Source organism: Neolamprologus multifasciatus, chromosome 12 (genome assembly GCF_963576455.1).
Source record: "Neolamprologus multifasciatus chromosome 12, fNeoMul1.2, whole genome shotgun sequence".
NCBI lineage: Eukaryota > Metazoa > Chordata > Actinopteri > Cichliformes > Cichlidae > Neolamprologus > Neolamprologus multifasciatus.
This window is the reverse complement of record NC_140450.1, coordinates 22,693,371-22,705,721: the sequence shown is the minus strand read 5'-3', so window position 1 is coordinate 22,705,721 and position 12,351 is coordinate 22,693,371. Positions and strand designations below refer to the sequence as shown.

The 12,351-nt window shown below is 41.0% G+C and overlaps 1 protein-coding gene across 4 annotated transcripts in view; it reads left to right on the top strand.

The window, feature by feature from the left end:
- The window catches only part of adgrv1 (adhesion G protein-coupled receptor V1), a 169,027-nt gene that overhangs the window by 30,806 nt on the left and 125,870 nt on the right, over positions 1–12,351 (top strand). For 2 of the 4 annotated variants that reach the window (XM_085181423.1, XM_085181426.1), the window contains exons 22-47: positions 267–640; positions 1,360–1,530; positions 2,430–2,610; positions 2,838–3,031; positions 3,134–3,263; positions 3,547–3,627; positions 4,217–4,356; positions 4,442–4,807; positions 4,975–5,218; positions 5,295–5,510; positions 5,605–5,820; positions 5,926–6,170; positions 6,287–6,468; positions 6,570–7,065; positions 7,204–7,510; positions 7,677–7,886; positions 8,315–8,445; positions 8,574–8,673; positions 8,794–8,973; positions 9,095–9,258; positions 9,528–9,615; positions 9,840–9,863; positions 10,593–10,671; positions 10,755–10,893; positions 11,053–11,194; positions 11,984–12,249. In XM_085181423.1, coding sequence (XP_085037549.1) covers positions 267–640; positions 1,360–1,530; positions 2,430–2,610; positions 2,838–3,031; positions 3,134–3,263; positions 3,547–3,627; positions 4,217–4,356; positions 4,442–4,807; positions 4,975–5,218; positions 5,295–5,510; positions 5,605–5,820; positions 5,926–6,170; positions 6,287–6,468; positions 6,570–7,065; positions 7,204–7,510; positions 7,677–7,886; positions 8,315–8,445; positions 8,574–8,673; positions 8,794–8,973; positions 9,095–9,258; positions 9,528–9,615; positions 9,840–9,863; positions 10,593–10,671; positions 10,755–10,893; positions 11,053–11,194; positions 11,984–12,249 — 5,066 coding nt within the window. The remainder of the gene's footprint in view (positions 1–266; positions 641–1,359; positions 1,531–2,429; positions 2,611–2,837; positions 3,032–3,133; positions 3,264–3,546; positions 3,628–4,216; positions 4,357–4,441; positions 4,808–4,974; positions 5,219–5,294; positions 5,511–5,604; positions 5,821–5,925; positions 6,171–6,286; positions 6,469–6,569; positions 7,066–7,203; positions 7,511–7,676; positions 7,887–8,314; positions 8,446–8,573; positions 8,674–8,793; positions 8,974–9,094; positions 9,259–9,527; positions 9,616–9,839; positions 9,864–10,592; positions 10,672–10,754; positions 10,894–11,052; positions 11,195–11,983; positions 12,250–12,351) is intronic. The other 2 variants (XM_085181425.1, XM_085181424.1) reach the window with 2 other exon arrangements.

The window sequence follows — 12,351 nt, the reverse complement described above, 5'->3', positions numbered from 1 at the left end:
CATTGGTAATCCATATTTTACAGGAATGTAAAAGACTCATTACTCAGCCTGGTTTTCTTCGTCTATTATAAAAAATCTGTTCTGCTCCGAAACATGTAAATGAGACAAAGATGCAAAAAAAGAAAGAAATCATGAAGGGAAGTAATTTCACAAAACCTGTTCAATGTATATGATCATGTCACATCATTATGACATCAAATTAATTATGCATTAAATATTAAAAAATATTGTTCAGTGTTTTTTGGGTCATTTTTTTTCTACCCCAGGACCTGCTTCAATATTCATTGGGTCAGATCTTGAGGGTAAACAGCGTTACACTGGCCTTCTCCAGGATGTCCGCTTGTACCACACCAAGCTGAACCGCAGCCATATCCACGAGCTCCACACTCAGCCACCTAAGGCAGACCTGCGTACCATATCTGGTTACCTACGATACCAGCAGGACGAGAGGCAGAAGTCATTTGTGGTGGAGGCGAGAGATGACACTGAGGTGGAAGGAGAGGAGGTATTCTACCTACAGTTGGTTGCAGTGCGCGGTGGAGCACGCCTCCCCCTCCCCAGACCCACTGCAATTTTGCGAGTCTTGAAGAGTGACAATGCCAATGGGCTTTTTGGATTCACTGGGTCCTGCATACCTGATGTAAGTGTCTGTTGTTATCAATAGTCAAGCTGCTTCATGAAAGTCTTTCAAGCAATTAAACAAGAAAGTAAATCAGACTACTAAATAAATTATGTGGTTTGCATGACCACAGTGTCATTAATATTGTGCTTAATGTCATCACTCACTTGTCTCTACACAGTAAACATATGCATAGAAGCAGATGTAATGTAAACCCATTTGATTGTCAGCCCCTGTCCTGCTGCATTTTTTATTAGTCTCCATGCTCGGCTGCAGAGAGAGCATGCTTTCTCTTAGTAGCTGGTTTGGATGAGTGGGCTCTCGTCTTGGGTCATATCAGGTAGAGTGACAGCTGGTGAGGCAACAGCAGGTCTGTTGGTGAGGGCATTCCTATAGTAGAGGATCAGGAGTTCCTTTGCTGGAAATGAGAGATCTTGTTCCCCATTTCAATCAATATAACAGGTGGCAGAGCTGCTGATGGCATTCCATCAGAACCAGTGCATCTCCATTACTGTATCTCCTACCACTAGAAAATTAAAGGCAAAGGAACATGTGGGCTATCAAATGATCGCACTCTAAATCACATTATTAGTATGCTGGAATTATATTGGGCTGTAGTTAGTAAGGCTAGCGCATTTGAATCTAACAAATTGTAATAAGTGACGAAGATGCATTTAGTATTGATCAAGTCCTCCTTTGGTTCTGAATTCATTCATGTTTTTATTTCTTTGTCCCCAAAGACCACCTCAGAAGGCTCCACTATATCTTGTGTGGTTGAGCGTATGCGGGGATTGCTGGACCATGTTTATGTCAACTACACTGTAACCCAACTGGACAGCGACACACCGGCCAATCAAGATTTTCTTAATGCAACCGGAGCTGTGCTTTTCACGCCTGGAGAGCCTTCTCAGGTTTGTGTGAGAGTTGGGGAAAGCCCTTCTGAATTTATGCAGGATGACAAAGACTGTAGTCACTCACTGCCTACAATCAAATGTTAAAGCAGCTACCGATTGCTGTCTTTCAGATTCACCCAATTGTAGTGTTTATTGATAACCAGCCCCGCCTAGTGGTTGGTTGGTTGGTTGCAGATTTTTGGATAAAATAACAGGTGTTTGCTGAAACTGACCACTTGGAAGTGGCATAAATATAGATTATTTTCAAAAGTGTAATACAATAGAAAAATACCATTTCATACCACTTAATTTATAAAGCACTTAAAAAAAATAACAAGACTGACCAGCACCACCAGTGCTGTACAATAACACCAAACATAAAAGAAATGCAAAAGAGCTGTGGAAGTTAAACCATAAAAAATAACTTAAAATCACAGTTAGCATCACAGCCTGGGTCGAAGGCCAGGGTGTCTTGGAATAACTAAAAGAACTAAAAGCAGCAGTTCAGACAAAATGGGCCACAACCATTAAGAGACTTAAAAACAATTAAAAGGATTTCAAATTAATTTGTAAATGAACTAGAAGCTGGTGAAGCGAGCAATGGAGGCCTACTAATTCCAATAAAAAGTGCATTGCTTTAATTGAGATGACGTTATAAAATGATGTATTAATATTTGAAGGTTGCATTTGGAGAGAAGAGGGTTGATTTTTTAACAGCAGTCTCAACTGGAAACATGCGGGATTTTACCACTGTGTTCAAATGAGAGTCGAACTTTAGAGCAGAATCCAATTTCAAACCTGAATTTGTAATAATCAATTTCTCATATGGGGCTGGAGAGGAAAGGTGGACAAAGGTGCCACTGGGTCTAAACAACATGACTTTTGTCAAAATGAGCTTTTGTTCATTTTTCTGTTAGGTACTGAACCTGCTGGTGTTGGATGATAACCTCCCAGAGCTTGCAGAGTCCTTTCGGGTTGTGCTGGTGTCTGCAGAGTCCGGTGATGGGAAGCCAGGCTCGACCCCCACAAGTGGAGCAAGCATTGACCCCAATAACTCTGTTAACACCATCACTGTCACAGCTAGTGACCATCCCTATGGTATTTACTACCATTCCCCAAAAACAACACTATTTGTCTCTCAGTGTTGCTTAGTGTATAAGTATAAGTATGTTTATTTTGCTGCAAGTGGTTTATTAGGGAGCTAAAATATCAGTACAATTTTCCCTCTTCTTGTCTCTGTCTAACTACTTTCATCATGCCTTTTGCCTCTTTCTTATTACATCCTCCTTACTGCTGTCACTAAACACATGAACATCCTTATGCAGGGCTGCTGCAGTTTCAGCCCACTCCTCCAGGAGAGGGTTTGATCTCTCCAGCGTTGGAACCTGCTCACATCACTGTAAATGAAGAAGATGGAGAGATTAGTTTGCTGGTGGCCAGAGCTCAAGGCATTTTGGGTAGGATCATGGTGGGATATAGAACAACCCCCTTCACAGCATCCAGCCCTGAAGACTATGAGGTTGGTTTCACCGATGATGTATTGATGAACAAGCAAATAGGTGAAGGGAAAATATGTTTTGGCTGCTCACTGGTTTCCTATTTTTCCATATGCTCCCGGCAGGACTCAGAGGGCATGTTGGACTTTCTTCCAGGGGAAAGGTTAAAGTTCATAAATGTCACCATCATAGACAATCCTGTCCCTGAACTGGAAAAGATATTTAGAGTGGAGCTCTACAATGCAGATGGAGGAGGTGGGAATTCTTAGCTGTATGATCAGCATGGTTTTTTTCTCAGTTTTTATCTTAAGTAGCTCTTTATTGCATGTCTTTCTTAGCTGTGTTTACCTTTTTTATTTAGAACTGAATTGACCCTGTATTCTGCGCTGCTGTTTTTCTGTATTCTATGTGTGGTCCCCTCCTGTGTGTTTCCCAATACCTTTACATGTGGCTGCCAACCTACGCTCCTTCCCATTCGCCCTTCAATCTTTACTCTTCTGATGTGACACTTCCCTGATCCTCATGTTTGATCCATCAGTGGATCATTTTCTGCATAGTGAAGGGAGTGGTAGTGGGGAGAGTGACTATCAATTGCTCCTTCCGTCCTATCGCCACCATGGTAAGTAGCCCCCTCCTTTTCCCCTTCAAACTGCTTCTAGTCTCTGCTCCTTCTTCCCCACAATGGTCTGCGATGCATATACACACTCATACATTTGCAAGCGTGTGTGTGTGTGTGTGTGTGTGTGTGTGTGTGTGTGTGTGTGTGTGTGTGTGTGTGTGTGTGTGTGTGTGTGTGTGTGCATATACATGTTTGCTATAATGTGTGTGGTATTTACATTAAGCTGTGAGCCTCTGGGAGAAGGAGCTCAGGGAGATTTATGTGGGAAAAGCAAACACCCTTTCATGGAGCAAGAAAATTAAAGTAGTTAATGTGAGCTGTTACATACCACTACCACATACTGTGAAGTAATCTCCACATAATGTATATAGCTTGTATTTTAATCTGATGCTCTTTGGGATACTAGTAATATTAATATTACTTTATTAAGTGGTAAGGAGACTTGTATTATCATTAGTCTGTTTTAACTGCTTGATTGATACTTTTTTCTGACCATTGGGTACATTTCATTCGCTTTAGGATCAAACTCCTAAAATGCAACCAGAATGGATTAATTGTTAGTAAAATACATTTGATATTTTCTGTGCAGCCAGCTTGGGAGTTGCATCTCGCATTACAGTCACCATTGCTGCATCTGATGATGCCCATGGAGTGTTTCAGTTTAGTCCCGAGTCGCTGTCTGTTAATGGGACAGAGCCAGAGGATGGGCATAGTTCTGTGCTTCTGAAGGTCAGTGAACAACACTATTGAAAAATTAGGACCTTCCCAGTGATTGTTTATCTTATGTTATTTGTTCTCATTTTTTCTTTCCCAGGTGGATAGGTCCTTTGGTGACCTTTCCAATGTAACTGTGTACTGGGAAGCTGATCCCAGTTCTGAGGGGGAGCTTCTTAGCAGGTTTGGAAACATCACCTTTGGTGTAGGCCAGACTTCACAGAACATCATCATCACCGTGGTCGAGGATGAGATGCCCGAGTTGGACAAGAGCTTCACTGTGTCCTTGGTTAAAGTGTCACATGGTCGTCTGGGTGTCAGGACATCTGCTAATCTGACTGTGCTCGCCAGCGATGATCCATATGGTGTTTTTGTATTCGCTAATGCATCAAAGTCGGTTCGACTTCCTGAAGCTGACTCAACTGTCTCCCTCGCCATCCAGCGACAGAGAGGCCTGATGGGTCAGGTGTGATCTGCAGAAGATTTAGAAACTTAATAGAAACCATAGAAAATAAATCCAGTTAAGCTTCTGTTTTTTGACTTTTAAATATATAAATAGCTTGGATTGACAGATTTCAACTTGTGGTATCATGTATCAAATTATATATTGTTTTCCGTTTTTATTTCATCTAGGTGCGAGTCACATATGGGACACTAAATGAGAAAGACCCAGAACCCTACAGGACCCCTGGGGTAGGCCGAGCCACTGAGGGGCGGGATTTTATTCCTCTGCTCGATTCTGTTGTATTCTTGGCCAATCAGAGTGAAGCAAACATCACCCTCAGAGTTTTGGATGATGAAGATCCAGAAAGGGATGAGTCGGTGTTTGTGAAGTTAATCAGCGCTCATCTCATCAGAGGAGAACAGGGGAGGCTTGGTAAGATGAAGACATGGAAAAAATACTTAACATATGATATGATATGATATGATATGATATGATATGATTCTTTCAGTTTCCAATTCCCCTTCTCTGGGTGCCAGGAGTAATATTGTAGCTCAGGTGATAGTGGAGGCCAGTGATGATGCTTTTGGAATCCTCCAGCTGTCAGCATCTGCTGTCAGTGTGGCTGAACACTACGTTGGGCCAATAATCAACGTCACCCGTGTTGGGGGCATTTTTGCTGATGTATCTGTCAAGTTCAGAGCAGTGCCTTTGACCGCTAGAGTCAGTAAGTATGACTATAGAGGTGACTCTTTCTCTCTACAGTATGTGTGTGAGCAACAAGGCTTGTCATTGTGTTTTCAACATGTTTAACTTTGTAGGTGAAGACTACAGCGTGGCCTCAACTGATGTTGTCCTCCTAGAAGGGGAGTCCAGTAAATCAGTACCAATCTATGTTATTAATGATGTGATCCCTGAGTTGGAGGAGACGTTCCTCATTGAGCTCATCAACCAGACAACAGGTGGAGCTCTTCTGGGAGATGTTACACGCGCCATCATCACCATACTGCCTTCTGATGACCCTTTTGGTGCCTTTGGTTAGTAGCCCATATACAGGATCATTTTAACCTTTCTTTCTATTCACAGTTTGTCATTGTTTACCAACTTCTTCCCCCCCCTTTTTTAAAAAAAAATCTATCTAGTCTTCAAGGCTATTCCAGTTACAATAGAGGAGCCAGACACTGACTCTACTGTTGTCACATTACCTATTGTGCGTAATGCTGGCACTATTGGCACAGTGACAGTTAAATGGCAGGCCACTGTCAATGGTAAACTGGCAGTAGGGGACATTAGGCCCACATCAGGAGAGGTAACGTTTGCTCCTGGAGACACCATGAAGACACTCAGTGTGGAGATTCTAGCTGACGATGTACCTGAAATTACTGAGGTAAGAAGCTGTGGGTGGAAATGTCATTGTGAATTATGTCAAATGATACATTATTAGAAGTATTTTTTATTACTTATTATTTGTTATCTTTGTCACTTTCTTCCTGTTTTTTCTAGACAATTAAGGTAGAGCTAATTGATGCCAGTAATGGAGGAAACTTGGGAGCTGATACATCTGTTAATATAATCGTGCCTGCCAATGATAACCCGTATGGAACAGTGTACTTTGAACACTCTACGTACCGCGTCCAGGAGCCACTTGAGGGAGTTTATAGAGCCAATATCACTGTTCGCAGGAGGTATTTTTTTATTTTATGATTTCTTTGTCACTACATTCACATTGAATAAGCTATTCCTCTCTGCTGTCGTTCTGTTGTCATCACCGTTGTCTTTATTACAGGGGTGGTCACTTTGGTCGCTTGGAGATCATGTACAGCACCTCTGAGATTGACATTGTTGGCATGGCTCAGGATAAAGGCCAGAATCTGTCTATGTACTACAACATTCCAAAACCAGGCATTCCAGCTGCTGCACTCCTTAAGACATTTAACCTCACCGGTCAGAGAGACCTCCTGGCTGCATGTGCTGCTGCTTGTCTGAGAGAGCGTGCATGCCAGGCCTTCTCTCTGTCATCAAGTGGGACCCCATCTTGCACTTGGGTGCCATCAGGGGCTGACCAATTGACCTCTCAGTCCCAAGTTATGACTTATGTAAAAAACACGACTGCAGCTGCTGTCTTGTTCAGTTCTCAGGCTGTGGCAGGAAGTGATTACACCCCTGTGACGGCTCAAAGAGCCTTCATGGATGATGGATCAGTGGTTGCAAACCTCACAGTCCTGATTTTGACTGATTCTTTCCCTGAAATGGATGAGAGCTTCTCCATTCAGATATTAAAGGTAAAAATCAATCATATGCTGTGTTTATTCTACATTAATGATGGTTTAACTTCTTTGGAATAAATTCTGTATTTGCTGTCATTAGAGTTTTATGGGAAACTGTAAAAATTAAAACTCTTTATCATGTGTTGTCTGAAGGTCGAGCTAATAAATTTGACCGTACCACAGAAGAACTTGCCCTCAGTTGGTCAACCGGACAAAGCAGTAGTCACTATAGGGGTGAATGGAGATGCATTTGGGGTATTTTTGATCTACAGCCTCAGTCCCAACACCACTAATCAGGGGCTCTATCTAGAAGTTCGAGAGGAGCCTATGGTTGTGCCTCTGGTTATAGAGAGAAGAGGAGGGAATCTGGGCACAGTCACTGTAGAATGGAGCTTTGTTGGAGGAGACGCTTCACCAGATGCCGACTTCACCGGGACTGGAGGAACTCTGGTCTTTGATGGTATGTGCATTACTCAACAATGAGTAATAGTTTTAGGACAGCTTTCTATTAAATGTGTATCCAGTGGTCCAGCGCCAGGTCCTGATCAGACCTAATAATCTGGTGGATTAGAAGAGCATCTAACACTTAGGCTATGTGGCTTGTCTTTTTTCCTGTCTGTCTGCAGGTTCTTTAAAGAAGACGGTAGAGATTGTAATCAGAGATGATGCTGTACCCGAGGACAATGAGAGCCTAATGATTGGACTTGTAAATACGGCTGGAGGAAGTCGAATCCTGCCCAGCTCTGACACTGTAACCATTGTGATACTGGCCAATGACAACGTGGCTGGGATAGTAGGATTCCATTCAGGCTCCCGCTCTGTCATCGCCAGAGAAGGTGGCTGGCTGTGTTTTGTAATTTGCAAATGTGCTTCAATATTTTCTTTATGGTGTGTGTACCATGTCCGCCTCATATTATTATTTATATTTATTTAGGAATCAGAGAGTATACAGCATGCTGCCGGTTTTCTGTTTATATATTGACTTTTTTAGAAACGTGATCAACTGAGATTTCCATACAACTAAAACAAGTATAATAATATTCAATTCAGAAGTCCATAAATCTAACCATGTTCAAAAACTACAAGACATACATCTATGAGATAAATGCATGTTTCAGACTGATTTGAAATTTAAAGTTTCTCATTTGCGGCTTGCATCGAATTAACTAAACATTCGAAATAAGGGCATATAATTTAAAAAAAAAGGTTACACTCAGGTTACACTTGATTGCAAACGTTAGAGACATTATGTTTTACCTTACAGGCGAAAAGCTGTCCCTCTTAGTGTTGAGAACGGCTCCAGGTCTGGGTAATGTTACTGTGGATTGGACTATACAAGGGCCGCTTGTACACCGAACCTTCACCCAAACCTCAGGAACCCTGTTCTTTACCAAGGTAAATAGTTTTGTGGCAGAATCATAGTCAACCATGTTTATTTCACAGTTAAAGCACAAATGTGTAATTACCGTCTGTAATTCGGCACCTCGAGGAGTAATTGTATGTTCTGTGAATGTGTTTTATAGGGAGAATTGAATGATACCATAGTCCTTCAGCTTCTTGATGATGCCACACCAGAGAACAAAGATGAATACAGAGTTTCATTGTCCAACATTCAAACCTTTGGTAACAAACTCCACTTAGTATCTATTTGATTGATAATTGTGTGGCGTATCTTTGTGTGCAAACTATAAATACCAAAAATAACTCTTCCATGCAGACTTAATCAAACTGACTTCTACACAGGTGTTGTGGTGACGGGCCATGCTGCCCTTGATGCTCAAGGCAGTGAGGCACTGATTACTGTGGACACCAGCGATAAGCCCTATGGCCTGCTGACTATTGCGCCAACATCCCTTAGAGTGACCACAGAGGAACGAGAACAGATTATAAAGATCTACATCAACAGAGAGTTTGGAGCCTTTGGTCAGTGGTTCAACTATGAATTAAAAAAAAAAAGGAGAAACATTCTAACAAATGAATTCCTGTATATCTCTTAAAGTTTTGTATCCACTTTTACAGATAAACCTTATTTTTGTGTGTACAGGGGCAGTGAATATCACCTATGAGGTTATAAGAGGTTCTGTGCAAAACCTATCCCAGGTAGAAGGGGCTCTAGCTGAGCCAGGACAAGACTTCATCTCTGGTACCAGTTACGTAATTCTTCAGGAGGGACAGACTTCTGTTGCCATCCCTGTTACCATACTGGAGGTAAAACCTATGACTGCCTTCCATAATGCGATATTTCCATTCATCAAACTTGACAGCACTGTTTTATAACTCACCACCGTGAAATGTTCCCACTGTGCCTCAGTAATTATATACCCTTTGAACTTTCTTCTCATTGTTATTAGGTGTATGTGCATAATGTTTGCAATGCTGAACTGGCTCGACAAGATGATAAAATAAGATCTTGTTCACTTTTTTTTGGAGCAGATTAGTTTTGATTTGTAAGTTCACATTTTTTTTTGTTTTATTAGGATGACATTCCAGAGTTGCAGGAATTCTTTCTGGTCAACATAACATCAGCAGTGCTCATCACAACCCTCGCAACTGTTCCCCAGCTAGGTATGGAAAACTGTGAGAGAGTTTTAGTTATGTTAACTTATCCTTAACTTTGACCATAAAATACAATGTTATAACTTATTTGTCAAATTACATTAAAAAAAGTTTTGCCGTTTTGTTTCTTTTAGATTTTACCGCTCTTGTCCAAAATATCATTTGCGTAATTTCACAAAATCGCTTTCCCTCTTTTCTTTTCCATAATTTCTCTTGCTCTGTCTGATGAGTAGAGGTTGTTTATTGCACATTGTCAGGTAAAAATAAAATGCTCACAATGCCCAAAATCTAATAGTAACTGATGCACAATAATAGTGTATGGTACATTGAATCTCAACATTATAGTTATTTTTAAAATGCACCATGAAAGTGCTTGGTAGTTATTGCTACTGCTTCTGCATAATCCAAACCTCAGGCCAATTTATGAATGAGTAAGTTTAGAAAGTGATGACTTGACAGAATACTACAGGCAGAATAGCACTTGGAGGTTCTCAGAATACTATCAGCCTTCTGCCTGGAGACGCACTGTAAACACACGGCAGCTCTTTTGGCAGCAATCATTATGTGGGTTGGATGGTGAGATTGATGCTTTCCATGATTGAGGAAGCCTGGGGATTTGGAGGGAGCCGAGTAGCCCTGTGTGGTGAGGAAAGAGAAAGCCAAACTAAACCCGTAGCTGGCCTCCCAGTGTCTTGGCCACAGAGTCAATGGGAAATGACTCTTCAAGAGGTCATAAATCAGTCCACCCAAAAGACTTAGCTCCTCAGACTCACAAGGCACTTACAAGAGGTGCTTCTTAGCTATAATCCTTCTCTTAAATGTAGCATGACAGAAGATAGATCTTCTGCTGCTTTCCCAATACACTCTTTTGCTCTTGGTGCTTGCGCTGTAGTTACAGGCGAAAGAAATCACTGCTATTTACCACGGTAAACATGACAACCTTAAGGTCGTCATTCATTCCGTCTGTGATGTGGTGTCTTTCCCAGACACACAGGGTTTGGTGGCAGAAGTCAGCATTGCTGCTAATGATGGAATCAGAGGAGTCATTGAATGGACAAACACTGTGTAAGATAAGCATCCAGAAATACCTCAGATGTTATGTAGATGATTTGTAGATGCTCTAATAAAAAATGTGTTTTGGTTTTCAGGTTTGAAGTGAATGAAACAACAGGGTCTCTGACTCTAGTTGCCTACAGGAATAAGGGAACACATGGAAATGTTTCTCTTTCCTTCTTCGCTCAGAACCTGGAAGCTCAAAAGGAGCTGGACTACAATACAAGTGAAACAGTAAGCACAGCATCAGCGACCTGGAGAAATATTTGAGTATTAACAAGGACAAAATTTATTGAAATTGTAATATCTTTAATTGCCTTTCATCTAAAAGTGATTCTCAGTTGTGAACAAGATGAACAAGTTTTTAAACTAAGGTGCCCTCTCTCCACCAAGGTGATCCATTTTGCTGATGGTGAAAGGTATAAGTTTGTAGAAGTGCAGATTACCGATGATGCTATTCCAGAGGGTGCTGAGAGATTCCAGCTCATCCTGTCCAAGCCTTCTCCCGGGCTGCAGCTGGGCACCAATACCACGGGTATGTAAAATAAAATGCTGTGATTTTTTTTTTTTTAAACTCAGCAGCCTAAGGCAGCTTATAGGCCATATTCAATTAAAAAGTCAAGACTTTCAGTTTAAAATTTGATATAAAAGTTTAAACCATGACAATAGCTAATACTTGTTACTGATTTGGTGGTAGGATTTACAGAAATTGTACAATTTTAAAAATGTGTATCAGGCCATCTCAAGTCAGTGAATAGTTTTATATTGAAAATGGTGACTATACCAACATCTTCAAGCATTTAATATTGCAGTTAACTGGTAAGTATTTGTTAAAGTCACTACAAATAAGCTTCAAATAAGCTTATTAAGCTTAAAGTTATTTACAGTGCATTAGATATAGAAATATATACTAAAGACACCTGGTTTGGTAGTATTATTATTATTATTAATAGCTATTAAATCAATACATGTCCATGCTACAGTATTGTTTGGTATGTTTGTGTTGCTGGTAAACTGATGTACTTAGTGCACTCAAAAAACATTGTGCCTGTTGCTAGGCTTTTGCTAGGCGATGTTATGGCGTCATAGTAAATCAACGTTTGTGAATATAAATGAGATGTTCTTGTTATTAACTTGAAATGATTTTTATAACATGTTATAGGTGCGTAAATGCTAAAAACAGGTAATTTTAGTCAATTGGTAGTAGGCGGCTTGGTAACGTGATGACATCATCATGTCCGATAGATAAGAATCTTTGAGGCTCTAAGATGTGCCTGTGTGCCAGATTTGATCAATATAATGCTACTTATTTCTTTTCTTATAGCAACTGTAACTATACTGGCCAGTGATGATGGACATGGTGTAATTTCGTTTAACACCACCAAGCATTTCCTGTTGAGAGAGCCCACCTCTCTGTCAGGGCTGAGTGAGAGTGTGGCCAACCTATATGTGGTTCGAAACCCAGAGGAAGGCACATTTGGCACCGTGTCTGTTCAGTTTACCATCACTGATGCCAACGGCACCCAAGCGGAGGGCGATTTGATACCTACACACGGGTTTGTGATCCTGGAGGATGGAGTCCGATTTAAGGTGAACAAAATGAGATTTTTACAGCATACAAACTGATGCATTAGAAAACATCCATACACGTGTGTCAGTTTTCCTTTTATTTTCCATTCCAAGCCTTAAAAT